We start from the raw sequence: 17,983 nt of genomic DNA, 5'->3' as shown, positions 1-17,983 counted from the left end.
AGAATATATCCCAGAGAAAATAAGTTCAGTGGTGGAGTGACAACAGGACCTCAGTGTGGTGTGGTGCTCTGGTGTGACAGTATTCCAGCAGCAGGAGTTACCCCCAAGGCCCTGCCTCACCTGTCTCTCTCTCTCTCTCTCTCTCTCTCTCTCTCTCTCTCTCTTTCTATGACAGAATGACTCTTCCTTGTAACACTTCAGGAGAATCACTTTGATGAGACATGAAGAGGAATCGCAGAGAGAAACAGATCGCTCAATCTGCAGAAGCTGCAGAGTCACAGACGGGAAAACTGGAAAGACTGATGTACCGGCTCACACACACACACACACACACACACACACACACAGAAACACACACACACACAAACACACACACACACACACACACACACACACACACACACACACACACACACACACAGGTGGTGTATGTCAGATACTCCTTAAAAATGAAGGAAGTTTTCACCAGTCATGTCAGTGTCTGTGTGAACTCCCAACCTTATTTCCTTTTCTGTGTGTGTGTGTGTGTGTGTGTGTGTGTGTGTTTGGAAATTTATCTTACAGAGCTCTCTTGGAACAACCCATTATTGCCAGTTTAGTAAAAGATCAGTGAGAGGATCCAGGCAGAGAATTTAAGACAGAGATCAACAATGTCCTCATCAAGAGAATTTGGGTGATGACCTCATGGTCCTGAAAAATGGTTTATATTCAATTTTGTCTTTCTGGGTCTGTCTCACACACACTGAAATCTTCCCTCCAACTTGACCAATGATGTAGTGGAGGCTTTACCAACCTAATTATTAGAATTAAAACAGACATACATATTTGAGGCTGCATAACAAAATTGACTAAATTTACCCCCCAGCCTGATATTGGACTATTAATTTGGTGGTTGCTTGCCTTATAATGATAACCACATTTTATTTACCACCACATCATAATGCTTTTATTCTAAACTCAGTATTTTTATGACTGTCATTTAGTACAATGATGCATTTTAAATCCATGTCTGTCATGTTTCCCCTCACCGACTAGAGGTCATATGTTTACCAGCACATCCCCCGGTCTTACCTCAGCGCTGCCGAGCCGCAGACGGGCCGCTGAGAGCGCAGCTAGCAGCAGCAGCAGGACCCAGGACCTCATGTTGCCGCCCAGCCTGAGGAGCCGCAAGCGACCGGCTGGGCATTTAGCACCTCGGCGTCCAATCCCCCGGCTGCACCGAGCCTGGTCCCGGTGTAGTGTGCTTGCCACTTGTGCAAGGCACGCACTGTTTAATATCCCCAAATATGTCACTGCCTATATACGCTGCTTGTCCGATGAATGTTTGCTCACGGTGACTCACGCGCAGGCTAGACGTCTGACTCTGTCCATAAAGCTGTTTTGAAAACTCTCAAAAGGAGACGTCAAGGGTATACTGTGGGACAGGTGCGTAATGCGTAGTGAGTGTTATATTAGCATGCACGAGGGCTACAGCCACGCGAGTCCTAATAAACTCCCGCTACGATTCCAAGAATGTCTCCAAATGTGTAATTAAAAAAAAAAAAAAAAGAAAAAAAATGATTCGTCAACATGTGCCAAAGTGCTCGATGTGTCCACTTTCCGGTAAAAAAAAAAAACTCCAGTCAAAAATGTTCTGATCACGAGCTCCCGTGTCAAACCTGCAGTTTATTGTAACAATAATGCAGCATTCTCCTCGTTAGTGAAACCACGCATCTCCAAAGGTCCGTGCGTAAAAGTTGGTTCACCTTGGAATGGTGCGCTCGCGCGTAATTCTCTGGACGCTCCGCTGCAAAAGTCAGATTACTCTCATCCCGGCGCGATTCGCTTCACTGCAAACAGCCTATCTGTTATAATAAGCGTCTCTCTTATCGATAGCTCCACCCTGTGTATATCTCACTCTGTCTCTGCCTGTCTCTGCTCCCTGTCCCGGTGTTTCTCCGTTCACCAGCTGGGTCAGGTTGTTCTCGCCCCTCGTGCTTCTCCTCTCTGGTTGCGTCTTGAGCGGTGGGCAGCTTTTACACATAGAAACAGGCCTCCCTCCTGAAGTTTCAAACATCAAGTCAGACATACAAAGGCCGAATCATACCGGAACCTGGGCGATTTTGCTTTCAACATAAGAGAGGAGATTGGAATTTGCATGAACATTTCATGATCTCTGTGCTGAAATTGGGTTATCACAAACGAATTAAATGTGTATGACAAATCAAGATGACTGAGGATGAGAGAAACGAGTATGGTAATTACACCAGATTGGCATCATTTCAAGTGATTTATTGAAATGAAAAAAAAAGTACCATAGGCATTCATTCAAAAGACATGCTACATTAAAACCAACTCCAAAGATAATATAAAACTGTGTCAATTTTATCTTTAATATTTCATGACTTTGGATAATTTATCAGCCCCGCTCCATGGCTCTGAATTTATGCCTTGAAATTAGATGGAATTAAAACCAGAAAGAAAACATTGTTTTTCAATTGATCACTTTCTGTTTCTCAGATGGAACTATTGTTATTTTCACGTATATATCTTTCTGTAATGGTAATTACGTACAGTGACAATGTGGCCTGTCCGTAATTAAAAGTTTTACTTTGAAAGTTCCTTACCGGAAGTCTAAATTATCTTGCTGACTTGACTCTGGTCCTCAAATGTGCGCCAGGGCCCCTGTTCCTCTCCTCTTGAAGGCAGGGCGCACCACCTCCTTATTAGGAGCAAGGAGACCTGAGCACCCATGGGTGCTCTTAAAGGGAAAGTTTATAGCAACAATACGGATTATTAATCCCTAATATGCATTATGTTAACATATAATGTCACATAACAAAACTTATGAAAAAAAAATGTTTTGTCTTTTTTTCCCAACGGAAAAAAGGTGTTGTTTTCTCTGGGATTAGTAGCCTGTGTGTATTAAAACAGTGATTCCCAACCATTTTGGTCTGAGGTACGGTAGTCTTGCATTGCCAGAACTCTCTCCACAGCGAGAGGTACTGTGACCCCACAGCCCTGTCAGATAAACTCACGAACCCCTTCATCTATTCCCAATGTATGTTCAAAATGCACAACACTATTCATTATATAAAACTTGACATTGTTAATTGTTTCATAATTATTGAATGTTCAATATTAATTTGGTTTGGTTAGCAATCATACTTCTACTACTACTGCTACTACTACTACTACTACTACTACTACTACTGCTACTACTACAACTACTACATCTACTAGCCTACTTGGAGAAAAGCTGAATGTTTCAACTTTTATCCATAACTTTTAGCGAATCATTTTAACTGTTAAGTCATTACTTTTAGCTATTCATTTTTTTGTAACCATTTATTTATTATTACTTTAAAAGTCCCATGGCATGAAAATGTCACTTTATGGGGTTTTTTAACATTAATATGCGTTCCCCCAGCCTGCCTATTTATTTATTTTGTTTATTTATTTGTTTATTTATTGAGGCTATGGTCCCCCAGTGGCTAGAAATGGCAATAGGTGTAAACCGAGCCCTGGGTATCCTGCTCTGCCTTTGAGAAAATGAAAGCACAGATGGGCTGATCTGGAATCTTCTCCTTATGAGGTCATAAGGAGCAAGGTTACCTCCCCTTTCTCTGCTTTGCCCGCCCAGAGAATTTGGCCCAACCATGAGAAAGAGACATCATGGCTTTCAAATGAGCAAAGTGGCAGTTGGTCAAGGCCACACTAAAATATTTATTGGATTGTACTATTAAGAGGAATATGAAGAACGTTCAAAGCACAATGGATTTGAGTTGTGAAGATGCATTTTGTCTGTTTTCTCCTTCTTATGTAAAATGCAGAAAGTGCATTATGTCATCAGTAATTCCAGTTATTTTTGAGTCAACCCCAGGTCAAATGGTTTTCTAAAAAAATAAAAAAAATAAAAACACTCACGTTTGTTGTAATCTGCTTGGATTATTGTTGTTGAATGGTGGGGGTTGGCAAACAGAGTAAAACAAAGAGGACCAGAAAGTTTTGACAATCCCAGGACCTACACTCACTGACCACTCAGCTGTGTCAATTGTATAAACACTCTCAACTCGGCCTGTCATGTGTGGAAATAATTTGTCTTTCAAACATCAAACACATTAAAGGACAAATCCGGCGCAAAATCAACCTAGGGGTTAATAACACGTGTACCGAGTCGACCGTTCTCTGGGATATGTTTTCATGCTAATCGAATGTGACCAGTTTTAGCGCAAACTGCTAATTAGCTTATAAAGCTAGTCGTCGGGGCACGGATAAAGTAAAAAGAAATTGTTATTTCTACACCACTAACAAGGCTCAAAATAGGCTAGCACCACACTTCCACGGTAGCATAATGAGGGTCCCTACATGCAAACCAAAGCATTGAGAACTTTGTAAGTGTACAGACAGTTTATTAAAAAAGATACCCTTTATAAAAGATATAGTTTATAAAGACAATACCGTTCACGTATACGTTAGGGGTATAGAAATAGCGATTTCTTTTTACTTTATCAGTGCCCCGACGACTAGCGTTACAAGCTAATTAGCGGTTTGCGCTAAAACTGGTCACATTCGATTAGCACGAAAACATATCCCAGAGAACGGTCGACTTGGAACATGTGTTATTAATTTGTCCTTTAAGGAGCCATACAGAGAACAATATCAAATGAGTTTAAATGTATATTATACTGTATATTGACATAACAACAATTTGCGTTGAATAATAATTTGTCCAATATGGGTTTTAAACAGGACCTGGTCAACAAACTCAATCTCAAAAGCAGATCTCATCCTTCACAAAAAAATTAAGAATGTACAGTGTGAGTATACAAATATGACCCGACCGCAAACACCAGCACTGCTGCTACAGTTATACTTAGTTCTTGACGTGATAACGATCTAACACACACATCACGGCAAGCTGATTCTTATCATGTTTGTTTCACGTCTGTGCTCAGTAGTCATTTGTATTGCAAAGGGGACTGACAGTAAGAAGCAAATTACGGTCATTGTACTGAGATGCCAAGATGGATAACACAGCAAAACTTTGAATGTTTTCAAAGCATTGATAGTATTGATAGACGTTCCAGAAGTGCTTGTGTCGTGTTGTTCGAAGGGTTCTTTACTACCACATTTTATCTACGAGATCTCGTAGATAAAATATTACAAGAACAAAAGGCCTCCTTTGACAAACTTTACATACCGTATTATGTCGACCTTACACCAAACAACTTTTCAAGCGATTCCATCGTCTTGCCAGAGTTTGGGCGCACTCCCGTCGTCTCGATTGTTCTGTGTAAGGTGGTCATAAAACTCAGTCCAAGTCAGTCTTTTTCCCGTCTTGACATTCCGACTAAATCAAACGTGTTTGATATTATCGTAAGTTTTAAGTCTTGGTAGTGAAGTTAAATCATGTGAACAACAGCCAATGGGTGTGCACCGTGCCCTCCTGCACCAAACAGGAAGCAGCAAAAGGCTAGATAGAGCCAAGGGGGTAAGTTTCGCTTCAGAATTCGAACCTCCTATGGCGCCATTTTGATGCTACAAAGCCATCACCTCACGTTAGCATTCCACTGACTGCCATTCATTTTCACGTCACTTTGACAGCGAATAACTTTACATCTGAAGCATTTAAAGACTCTATTCGTCCATTGTTTATTTCTAAAGAAACACGACAATGTATAAAAGGCTCCATTACCTTGTACCTCACGTTATGGCTCCGTAGCAGATGTTTTTGTAAAAACAGGCTAACGATTGTGTCATAACCAAGCGACTTACTGTCGCATAGTAGAGGAATTACCGTATAGTACAGGAGAAGCTCGCAAGCAGTTTCGACTTACATTAGCTGTTTAAGTTTAATTACTAATGTTAACTAGCATTTTAGTTAGCAATAATTAGCCTGTGCCCACGTTATCTCCTTACATATACCTACGCTCTCCGTCTCTGTAAGATTGGGAATGATTGAAATTTCTCTTGGCACAGCTACCAGAAGGCTTATAACTTTCAGACAGGTTGCTCACGTCACATTTACGTCGTCTCTCTCAGTTGGAGGCTGCGCAGTAACGCTCAGCGCTCACCGGAAAAGTGCTTCTAATATCCTTCACTGGTGTCCGTCCAGAGCAACGGGATCTGTTGGTCCAGTTTATATACTGTCTATGGATAGAGCCAGTATTGTTCATGGTTGCAATGGCGCTGCGCTAAGCTAAAAACTATAGAGGGAGAGATGCTCTGAACTCATGCTTACAAAATCCATGTGTTTGCCATCTCTTCAGTTTTTGTCTCAGTCTATCTTCTTTGCTGGTCTGTCTCCGTGACAAAGTTTCTCATGAATATGTTTTGTCTTGAACTGAGAAGATTACTGATCAGAGGACAAATCTGCTTACAATTTCAAAGTAGACACAAGTGTTTTCCAGTAAGCTCAGTGTTTCATTTCAGGGTCACGGCTGGATGGGTCATAATGGAAGCAGAGGGTCACGGTAGATTCTTCCTCCCTGCAGAGGGAAGACAGAGTAGAGAGGCATCCCTGTGCTGCTATTCCTGGACTACACACACACACACACACACAAACAAACACACACACACACACACACACACACACACACACACACACACACACACACACACACACACACACATAGTCACGTACTAATGTAAATGCTGACCTTCATGCAAAGTGTATATAGTGACTGACAGACGCACTGCTGTCGCTGACAAGATGAAGTGCGACCCCTCATCTTAATGACCATGTACAGTGTGTGTGTGTGTGTGTGACATCTTGAAAATGTATCAGGTTGACAGAGCTGCTTGCTGTCAGTCCTCAATGCAACACGAAATTTCCAGTATGACCGAGAGGAAGGAGATGTTCTGTGCATGTATGTGTGCTGTGTGTGTGTGTGTGTGTGTGTGTGTGTGTGTGTGTGTGTGTGTGTGTGTGTGTGTGTGTGTGTGTGTGTGTGTGTGTGTGTGTGTGTGTGTGTGTGTGTGTGTGTGTGAGCAGGTGAAATGCAAAGCTGTCTGTGACACTGGAAGTCACAGGTGTGTGCTATCATAGACTGTATGTTTATGCCATTGCAAAGCCATGGGAAGGACAGAGGCAACACAGTTGTCATTTTCATCAGGCATAAGTTTTGAGATTTTCATTGTTATCTATAGTAGATTTATGAAAAATGTATAAATGTTTTAATGTAAAAGGGAAGACTCCAGCTTTCATCAGTGTTGTTTGGCATTTTTGTTGGAGGGCCACGGGCCAATATTTGCTTACCACTGAAGTAGGCCTTTGGTCAGTGGCTGTTTCCTGTTCATAAAATGAATATAAGCAAGTTGTTTTATTCCATAAGACTCAGTTGTAGTAGAAGAGATGGTCATTTCACCTTCTGTATAGATTGATATATGTACTTTTGACATATAGCCGTTAGGGTGTTGTATGAGCCACGTATAGATGGGCCACTGCCATTAATCCTTGTGTATTTCAGCTGTCTTCTTATACATTATCATGTATTTTTTTCAATCAGTTTGTCAGCTGGATTACAGAAAAGCTATTGGCCTGATAATGATAAACCTTGGTGGAAGAGTGTAGCATGGGCCAATGAAGAACCCATTACATTTTGGAGCAGATTGGAATCACGGGGTGGATACACTAATTATTTGCGCTGCAACCCGTTGATGCCTCTGTCGCTGCTATGTCACCCAGATCGTTGGTCTGATTGGTTGAAGGACTATCCAATTGCGTACCGAGTCATTTGAACTGTGATCATGCCTCTTGTGCAGTAGAAAACACAGAGCAGACTCCCCAGACTAATGTTCAATCTTAAAAGACTGAGCTTGGTCTGGTGATAGCCAGACTAAGATGTCCGCACTCCCAGAGTGCCCTTCTAGTGGTAAATGTTTTTACGTTTGTGAATAAATGTTTTTGTGTTTTTGTGTTTGCAAATTCACTTGCTTTAAATTGCAGAATAAAGTGTTTTGAGTTGATAAGTTTTTTCTAATGAAGTAAAGTGGACAGACATTTTAAGATTTACACACACTGGGAGGCTGTTTTGGCTGTTTAAGTCCGTTTTAAGATGCTTTTACAAATTGAACTGGGCATAATGTGGACATACTCTTAGCAAGTGTGTTAAGATAGATACATGTGGTTTTTAAGTGTGTCAGACTACCCCAATTTCAGAAGCTACAAAGAGCAACAAGGACACTTTTTCCCTGACTAGACAATTAATACAGAAGTCATCAAAGGAGGTTTTAGTCAGTCACATTTAGTTAAGAGCATCTTATATTGGGTTAGTTCAAGTCAGACTGTCTGTTTTAGTTGCTTTGAAGGCTGCCTCTTTCTAATTATTTTCATTCTACTTATTTGGATTTGTCTCCTCTCTTTTCCCTCTCCTCTCCACTCACTTCCCTTTTCAAAACCTCAATGGGCATGTGTGTGTGAGAGTGTCAGTTCACTTCCTGTCCAATATCCTGATCTAATTAATAGAGTGAGTTTTTTCTTCTTCTCCTCCTCTTGCCAACTTCCTCTGTCACCGCAGCCAGTTGCAGGATGAGGCAAACAGCTGCTGTACTCCCAACAGAGTTCAAACTCAGGTCACAAGCTCAACATACGATTCTGCGGCCATCTCGTCTGTCTGTCTAAATCAGGGCATGTTAGATCTGTAGTGAATCCCCTAGCAAAGATTATCACTGATAAATCCTGCAGGATCAATAGCAGAGGGCCTTTGGTTTTAGCTGCTAGGGTTTATTTACACTCTGCCAAGCACTCTGCCAGGGAAACGGCTATCATATTAAAATTCTACTTTATTTAAAAAGCCAAGTAGGGTAACAGTTCAGGCCAGTGATGTCATGATGAACATTAACATAAACTAGCCCTGCAACATGTGATCACGCCACAAAAAAAACACTAACTTGCAAACATATCAGTTATATTATCAGGAAAGCATTATAATTTGAACTTTTTCAAAACAAAACAAAACTCATTTTGAACTATTTTGAAAGTACATATATTATCTAATGTCTTAAATTAAACTTAAAAAAAAAAATCAAATTTAGTGAAAGATTCTGATGCATTTCATTTATCATTTACATTGACTTCTTGAACTTGTTTATCTGGATGTGAGTGCACATAGTGTAACTCACTTTAGACAAAGAGTGTCTACCAAATGAGGAACTGATGCACTCACTTTATTAAGTAGCACGGTTTTGTTTGGTGGACTCTCGTCAGGGAAGATTCCTTAATTTTCTTAGACATTTGCCCTGGCATTGTAAGCTGTACAGTGGCTTGTCTAAAGTGAGTGTGTGACCAAAGAAACCCATTCATATACAGTACTGATTTTTCTTTCATTGCGATGACACTTAGGTTTTAGTTTGGAGGTTACTGCTGTGTTTAGACTGCAGTGACATTTAGATGACTTTTGGTGCCAAAATTCAACATTTTTTAAATAAAATGTATTCACTTCATTCTTGTTGGGAATCTGAAAAAGCATTTAGACGATTACAAGACACTACATGTTTATCTCTGTCAGGCTAATGAAATTCTTTTACGATTACCAGCTGCAAAATGCAGACACCCCCGCCGATTCAGCGTTTGGAGACACAAACACTGAATAGGCGGTGTCTGAGATACAGTTGGCCTTTACGGCAAAAGGGTAATAAATTCATGAAGAAAACTTAATTGTATGATGAAGAATAGCTGCAAAGAAAATACAACTTCATTTTGCCTTGTCTCAACTTGCAGCTGTTATCAGGGAGGAACTTTATCAGCATCATCATCATCTTCATATCAGCAAAGGATGAAACTGTCTGATTTATTGAAATAAGACATCAATAATTAAACACATCCAGCAATGAATGAATAATGCATTCCATGAATTTATGTCACAAAGTTATGTTGTCTTAAGGGTAAGTTGGATGAACTTAGATAAATCAACCTTTACTTCCACTAAATCCCAGGCAGGGGTTTGATCAATCCAACATGGATTCATGGAGAGGGTTCGTGATGTTGATTCAAGGTCATTCAATGATCTGAGCATGTGCATCACCAAGAATACTAACCCTTTCAAAAATAAAGTGAGCATAGGCGTTTGAATCCACCAGCTAACCAGCAAACATTTGTTGAAGCAAACAATGTAGTAGTTACAATTGAACCAAGAATAGTTAAGTACAGTTATGCAACTTTGCCAAATTGTGAGTCTGAGTTATATCTGATAGTGTTTGCCTCCCAGGTCTTGATTTAGATTTGACATCCTTATTCCATTTTTGGCCCTCTTATTGTATTTGATCTGGTGTTAATCAAATACTATGTGTGATTCGGGATGGCGGGGCTGCCCACTGGCATTGTTGTGCCTCTGTGAATCGCTTCACAGTTTCTTTCTCAAAGAACGCTTTGAAGAGATGGAGCGCGAGTAACGGACCACTGAGTCAAAACGAAGGCGTGAGGGAGGAAAAGGGGTAGAGGGGGTGGATGCTGAGAGGAGAGGAAAGGAGAGGGAAAAGCTTGGCTGTATTGTTGTGTGTTTTCCCAACGTCAACAGCAGAGGAAGTGGAACGGAGCAGCTAAATATACAAACAGCACAATGAGGCAGCGAGCGTGGAGCAGCTGTGGAACATGGCCGTCACCAGGTCCAGGAGTGTGAAACACTGAGGGCCGCCTTTTATTCATACAGGAAGAGCTGACTTAGAGTACACACTGCTTCGGAGATACACCCCCACATCCAGACAGTCAACACAGGCTCACATCCTATCGCACACATCTGAGTTTCACAGTAAAACCACAGACTTTCGTTTTAAGATGACCATGTCAACAGCTTCACATGATTCATCCCATTAACTTTAAGTCACGTAAACTTTGCGTTACTGCCCGCCTATTTCCTATCTTTAAAACATTTAAAACATGTATTTAAGCACACTAATAGTTACTTACTACATCCTTGTGAAACTAAAACTTTCAATTCACTTTAAGTCTCATTCAAACACATCTTAGATACACAATCACACACACATACACACACACACACACACACACACACACACAAACACGCGCACACACATACACACCGCACGCACGCACACTTACACACACACACGCGCACACACACACACACACACATATACACACAGTTGTGTTTCCATCCACTTTAGAGGACATTGCATTGACTTACATTGATTTCCTGATAATTTATCTTACCATAACCATAACTGCTACTTCTCTTATATAAACCCATAGATCATAGCTCAGTGGGAGAGCATTTGACTGCAGATCAAGAGGTCGCCAGGACCACCAAATTGATGACACAGCATAGGTCACTTTTTTCACAATACTTTCCTGACATGTAGCATGGTAGTCCCTACTGTAACACATAAGGGGGTATAGCTCAGTGGTAGAGCATTTGACTGCAGATCAAGAGGTCCCCAGTTCAAATCTGGGTGCCCCCTACTATCCATTTGTTATTGAGGTAGACAGGAAGTGCCAACTTTGATGTCCACAAAGTGGGATGACTGGCTGCATTCAAGCATGGTTTGCTGACTGGGCTAGCTTTGGCTACAGCCTTGTAGCTCCCTACATTACACAAAAGCAAAATTGAATGCACAGACAGGCATTGATTTACATTTATTTCCCTAAGACTTACCTTATCATAACCATAACTGCTACTTGCCTAATCCTAACCCATCCCCTAACCTTAACCTAAACCCTAACCTCAACCTAACCTAAAATGAAGTCTTCACCCTAAAATGTAATTACTTTTGTTGAAGGGACTTGCATTTTGTCCCCAAAAGGAAGGCGAGTCCCCACAATGTGACTGTGTAAACAAATGAATGTCCACACACCATGAATAATACAGTAACATGTACTAAAAACAAAATCTTACAAGTCTAGAACACATTTTGACATGTACAATAACAATAACAAAGATTCTCTGTTTTGTGCATCATTCAGTTACATTAAGAAACCTACAGAATGTCACTGTGTTGTTTAAAATGTAAGGCATCACCTTTGAAAACTGTCACATCATCACATATGAAACCCCTTTTCAGTCCGTCCAGAAAAACGCGATCGCATAATTCAATGCATAATCAGCCAAATCCCCATATTTATGCGGGGGCCGCATTTTTTCAAATACGTCGCACCTTCACCGCATAAATTGCCGATTTCCGCACAAATCATCCCCTCATTTTCATTGCAAAAAAATCCCATATATCTTAACAAAAAGTTGAAAAATGTTGCGTTTACTTCACACAAGAGCAGCCATTTCCCCCTGTTGCCATGGGAACGTTATGAAGTGACGTCATTTCGCGACGTGAACATCATCAAAAAGCAGGGTGTTGGGGGAATCACTTTATTTTTCTCTTTTTCATGAAACCGCAGTTTTTCATCGCAATTTCATCGCATAAAATTGCATAAATATCCCGCATGTTCCATCGCATTTTTTAAGAAAACGTGCCGCATAATCAAGGATTTTTCAAGAGTTTTTACTTTTTTACTTTGAAAACCACCTGTTCAAATTCATGTGACATATACAGTATAGAAATTTGTATTATTTTTATTTGCATCCATACACTTTCAGACTGGGTGTAAACCAGAAAGGATGTCCTGCACACTGGAATAACAAGAGATGTCTAGACTCCATTTGCAGTACCTAAGCTAACGTTACATAATGTGGCACTGGTATATTCTATATGTGTGTGTGTGTGTGTGTGTGTGTGTGTGTGTGTGTGTGTGTGTGTGTGTCCAGGTTCCCCCTTAACCACGGGAAAAAACAGGAAGAAATGCCGCAAATGTTATTTATTAGTGTTAGTGGCGCAACACCGGATGCAGTTGTTATGACTTTATATGGAACTGAACAGTAGCATGACTCGATTAGTGATAAACACATGACAGCATGACAGGACAACATCATCTTCATCTATTGACATATACGTGATATTTAAAGCACGCTGTTATCCACAACACCTGACTGCAGCAAGAGTATGTATAATTTCCAGCACAGGAGGCTGAGCAATACAGGTCCACTGGCAGATTCAGGCTGTCTGAGGGCCTTGGAGAAAAATAAATGAAAGGGGCACCAGCTGAATGCGGTGGGGCACAGGCGTGCAGAAACTCTTCTAGCATGTGGGCATGGCTATATGGCGTTTTACTGAACTTTGGGCTATCATAGAGGGCATATGTGGGCATATATTTTATCTACCAGAGGGGCATCCAAGAGGACACTTTAGCAGCTTTTTTTTCAAACATGGGGTTGATCGCCCCCTGGTATGCAAGAGGTGTTTTTCTTATTCCTATCATATAAACACAACTTTAGTTCGTGAGTAGAAGGCATGCTACAATAGCCTGACAAGCCAGACCCACATCATGTTGGGTCTGGGAACTCTCCATTGACGGAGCTTAATCCGAGGGGCGGGATAAACGGTTGTCTTTCAAATTCCCTCTGCACGCAATAGGATAGCGCTACAACCAGGCAGAGCATGGAAGAAGGTAGCGGAGCTAGTTGATAGATTAAACGGCAAAATTCCGAACACATCTTCATTTTTTAAGAATGATTTCTGTGCCGTTCTTTATTCTTTCCTCAAAGAAAAGCTTAACTCCAATTCTTCCAGAAGACCGCTGTTCCCAGCAGCAGCAGCAGCCATAAGCCCCGCCCACCGACTCTAAACACGCTGTGATTGGCCTGACCAGAGTTTGTGTTTTCCAGTTTGAAAGTCAACGGAGAGAGAAATTTCCTTCCATTTCATGGGACATAGCTCAGTGGGAGAGCATTTGACAGCAGATTCAGAGGTCGCCAGTGTCCCCCAATTGACGACCTGGCTCAGTTCACTCTGTCTTCATCATAAAATGCCACCTATGATCCCAACAGTAGCCCATATTCAAACACGGGTCTTAAAGTGGGATGATTAAGGAGGATTGTACATCCTTTGCCAAATAATGTTCTGGAATCTTCTGATTCATTTAAATCCTCCCAAAAATGTTAAGCAGATAGGATAGTCAATGTTTTACACGGGGGAAATCCTGTTTTCACTAGGTAAATGACTAGTACAACAGTTTTACTCAGTAATCAATGCTGTTGATCAATAAGCATAATAGCCCTTTACTATGAGGGGTTATAGCTGAGAGGTCCCCAGTTTGTTGGTATCGCTACTTTGACCTTATTTTTAAAGTATAAATCCTGCTGTTGAAGCATGTGGGTTGAATTGGGCTATTTGAACTAAGCAGTGTGTGTGTGTGTGTGTGTGTGTGTGTGTGTGTGTGTGTGTGTGTGTGTGTGTGTGTGTGTGTGTGTGTGTGTGTGTGTGTGTGTGTGTGTGTGTGTGTGTGTGTGTGTGTGTGTGTGTGTGTGTTTTCTGTCAATAGTCATCAATGCTTTGCTGACATGAAGCTGTAGTTTGTGTGGGGGGTATAGCTCAGTGGTAGAGCATTTGACTGCAGATCAAGAGGTCCCCAGTTCAACTCTGGGTGCCCCCTAAGCTGTCATTGTTGTTGTGGTGTTCAGGAAGTGAGAGCTTTGATATCCACATTCAAGTATGACTTTTAAACTGGGCTGACTGGGCCAGCTGTGTCTATGGGCCTCCAGCTCTGTAGATTAAACAAAAGCAAAAGTGAATACACGTGCAGTATGTAGGGCTCAAGCTAAACAACAAACGCCCACTTCGAATGAGGCAATGAACTGTCCTTTCTGAATATCAAACATGCAACCCCATGTAGACTTAAACATTGTTGACTGCAGTGTCAAGCTTTTGCTAAAAAGAAGGGAAAGAAGAGACCTGTTTTTCACATTTGTCTCAAAGTGTTAAAATCCATGTCATTTACACAAATCCAGGTTGACCACAGCAGATGTGCTCTAGTGAAGGTGAAAATACAAACTTCTTTCAGCTACTGCACCTCTCATACAGGAGATGTGTTTTGATACTGGAACAATGACATGGAATCTTTGTGTCTTTGTGGTCGCAGACCTGGATTTTCATCATGTGGGAGAGGCCCAATCAATGCTTTGCTGATAAGCAAGCATATTTCAGATCTTACATGTGGGGGTATAGCTCAGTGGTAGAGCATTTGACTGCAGATCAAGAGGTCCCCAGTTCAACTCTGGGTGCCCCCTTGGTTGCTGTTTAATTTCTTATCTGTTGATCGGTAAGCGGCATCTTTGATCTCAATATTAAAGCGTGTGACTTGAAATGGGCTGACTGGGCCAGCTTTGCCAGCTCTATAGATTTGACAAAAACACAAAGGAATGTAATGTTGTAGTTCTGCTCTGAGACAAACACTCACAATCAACTTCCCTGGGCAACTAGGCAAAGTCATCTGCTACCATCAATCGAGCTTTTGAGTATCAAAAGCTTCCAACCACTATAGTTTAGGAAGGGTTGTGGTAAGGTCTAACCCTAACCCTAAGGTTTGTAGTTTTGTTCTTTATGGGGAGAAAAGCAGCTGTTGTTGGCAGATGGAACTTATGTCTATCACAATGGTGCATTCATTGCTCTCCATCCATATGCTCAGCATGTTCTGGACACTGTTAGCTTAAAATGCTGGGTACTTCTACCAAACAGAAAACCAAATTGCCAAAGAAGGGGGCACCCAGATATGAACTGGGGACCTCTTGACCTGCAGTCAAATGCTCTACCACAAGGTTAGAAAAGTGATCCTATATTGCATAGTTTGAAATGTCTACGTACTTGTACTACTTACATTTGCCATTTTTCTGCCCAATCTAATTTTGAATATGCAACAAGGCAGGCATGCTTGGTTCTTTCAGGAAATTATTGTAAAGATTTACAGAGAATATGTTTACATTTTGGAACAGATTGGTGGGGATTGCTACCTGCTAAGTACACACGGAGATACACTGGTAAAAGCAAGTTACGTTTAACCATGTATCCGGCTAATTTGCAGAGCAACACATTAGCACATTACTGTATTGTGTGAACAGTTTACTTAATATTATATGTGGCATTTTGTTTGCGCGGTGCAAATGTTCCACCAAAACAAGTTCATTCCTGAATACAGGTTGACCACAGCAGATGTGCTGTATTGAAGATGGAAATGCAGACTTCTTTCAGCTACCTTTAATAGAGGAGATGAGTTTTTGATATTGGAAAAAAAAAGCCATGGAATATTTTGATCAGCTGTGGGCGCAGACCTGGATTTTAATCATGTAGTGGAGGCCCGATCAATGCTTAGTTGATCAATAAGCATATTCAGTGTCTGCACTGTGGGGGGTATAGGTCAGTGGTAGAGCATTTGACTGCAGATCAAGAGGTCCCTAGTTCAAATCTGGGTGCCCCCTAATCTGGTGATGGTTTCAGTCTCTTATCTTTATAAAAAATGGTCATCATTAATTCCCACCTTCAAGCAAGGGGCTCACTTACTTGTATGGAGTTTGCGTGGGTGAGCAAAACTATGCTAAGGCAGAAGCATGGACCACTTAAGTACAAATACGTGGACGCTTTGACCTATGCAAGATCGTTGTGGTCAACCTGACCTCTTGATCTGCAGTCAAGTTGTTGTCACTAGAAAAGTTAAGGAGTCTCCAGTGTTTCATGATTGTTGGAAGACTGAATAAGAGAGTCTGAAAATATATGAGAGAGAGAGAGAGAGAGAGAGAGAGAGAGAGAAAGAGACATTTGACTTTTGACCTCCTTTAGTGTCTCTTAACATCTGACATGAAAGAGGAAAAGGACCTGACACACATTAAGAAGGCAGCAACTCCCACATGTGCAAACACATGTACAAACAAGAACACACATTAAACACCAATAACAATTGAGTGTACCAAAACAGATACCTTCCCAGTAGCATCTGTCATAAACTCAAAAGATATTGAAATTCTTAAGAGTTAAGGAGAAACAACAACAGAGTATAATGCCTGAAGGACTGCAGGGAAAACATACAACTGACACACTGTGCGCTGTTGAACTGAACTACAGGGTGTGGGAGTGTTAAAGCTTGGATTAATGCAATGCAAGGCAATGTGATGCAATGTGATGAAAAAAAATACAATGCATACAGCATGATAGAAAACAATTGTAAACAAACAGTTGTTAGGCTCATTCAGGACAGGCTTTTCACAATAAGAGACACAATATGAAGCATTCCTCCAAAGGATGACAGAAGGGAAACTCAAACAATCCAGGTGGAACTTGAACCCACATCAGATTGTAAGGTGTTTTCTCTACCAGGAGTTTTTGGAGGTGAACTGAGTCCCACACAGAGAAGAGTTAGACTCTCTGTTTCAGTGTGAATCTGTTTTAGTGTGAACATGTTTCGGTTTTCTATCTGTTTTAGTCTGTAAACTTTGTTGCTCTGCAGGTTGAGGAAGGTACACTTTCTGCAGCTTCAGTCTGATCTTCTTTCTCTGACCTTTGGGTAAAAGTCTCCTTTAGCGCCATATCGAAACGCGCTTGGTCGGGACTATTGGCGTCACTTTTGACGCAGTTAGGTTAAGGAAAAGATCGTGGGTGGACTTATAAAAGGTATGTTTCCGTGACACACGGGACCTCCACCACCCCCAACCAACCTCGCTATGCGAAAGTTTTGGCCTTTGCATACAACTCGCTACCATTGTCGCTCTCATCGTTCTTAATAATACGTCATCTGCTGCTCTGCCCGGTGCTTTCTACACACACGCTGAAGGGTGCTTTTTGTGTCGTATCTGACGCTGGACAGCCACTTCCCAAGCAAGCGTCCGTATTTTACGAGTTCGGAGTGAGAACGGGTTGCAACTGGAGACTTGGGATCGACCCTGACTCAGATGACCTCAGGTATGTAACTCAGCTATGCTTGTTAAAGAAAGCAAACATTTAACATTTCAAGCGTTGTGATTTCGTGTTGATTTGAACTTGAGAACTCTCAGCATTTTCTGTTACAGCTCCAAGACACATCCCTCGTGTGTGTAAACATACTTGGCAATAAAGTTTTTCTGATTCTGATTCTGATTCTGATTTAAGAGACAGAACATTACAAAAAACACTGATCGGACACAGAAATGCTTTAGCACTGAATTCCAGCCTGCTGGTAGGCAATACAGGG

General features: G+C 41.3%; 1 protein-coding gene and 4 non-coding genes across 6 annotated transcripts in view; 4 read left to right on the top strand and 1 right to left on the bottom strand.

Moving 5' to 3' along the window:
- pdgfba (platelet-derived growth factor beta polypeptide a) overlaps positions 1 to 2,007 on the bottom strand; it is a 16,191-nt gene extending 14,184 nt beyond the window's left edge. For both annotated transcript variants that reach the window (XM_028567819.1, XM_028567830.1), the window contains exon 1: positions 1,072 to 2,007. In XM_028567819.1, coding sequence (XP_028423620.1) covers positions 1,072 to 1,143 — 72 coding nt within the window. In that variant the 5' untranslated portion in view covers positions 1,144 to 2,007. The remainder of the gene's footprint in view (positions 1 to 1,071) is intronic.
- Positions 2,008 to 11,328: 9,321 nt separating this feature from the next.
- On the top strand, positions 11,329 to 11,400 carry trnac-gca (transfer RNA cysteine (anticodon GCA)). The gene has a single exon. It is a non-coding gene; the product is annotated as a tRNA-Cys (tRNA).
- A 2,950-nt stretch (positions 11,401 to 14,350) lies between these two features.
- trnac-gca (transfer RNA cysteine (anticodon GCA)) lies at positions 14,351 to 14,422 on the top strand. Its single transcript has one exon. It is a non-coding gene; the product is annotated as a tRNA-Cys (tRNA).
- A 562-nt stretch (positions 14,423 to 14,984) lies between these two features.
- On the top strand, positions 14,985 to 15,056 carry trnac-gca (transfer RNA cysteine (anticodon GCA)). Its single transcript has one exon. It is a non-coding gene; the product is annotated as a tRNA-Cys (tRNA).
- A 1,113-nt stretch (positions 15,057 to 16,169) lies between these two features.
- trnac-gca (transfer RNA cysteine (anticodon GCA)) lies at positions 16,170 to 16,241 on the top strand. Its single transcript has one exon. It is a non-coding gene; the product is annotated as a tRNA-Cys (tRNA).
- The last annotated feature ends 1,742 nt before the right edge of the window (positions 16,242 to 17,983 follow it).

This window comes from Perca flavescens, chromosome 2, assembly GCF_004354835.1.
Source record: "Perca flavescens isolate YP-PL-M2 chromosome 2, PFLA_1.0, whole genome shotgun sequence".
Taxonomy (NCBI): domain Eukaryota; kingdom Metazoa; phylum Chordata; class Actinopteri; order Perciformes; family Percidae; genus Perca; species Perca flavescens.
The sequence above is the reverse complement of the archived record's forward strand: the minus strand, read 5'-3'. Positions and strand labels throughout refer to the sequence as shown.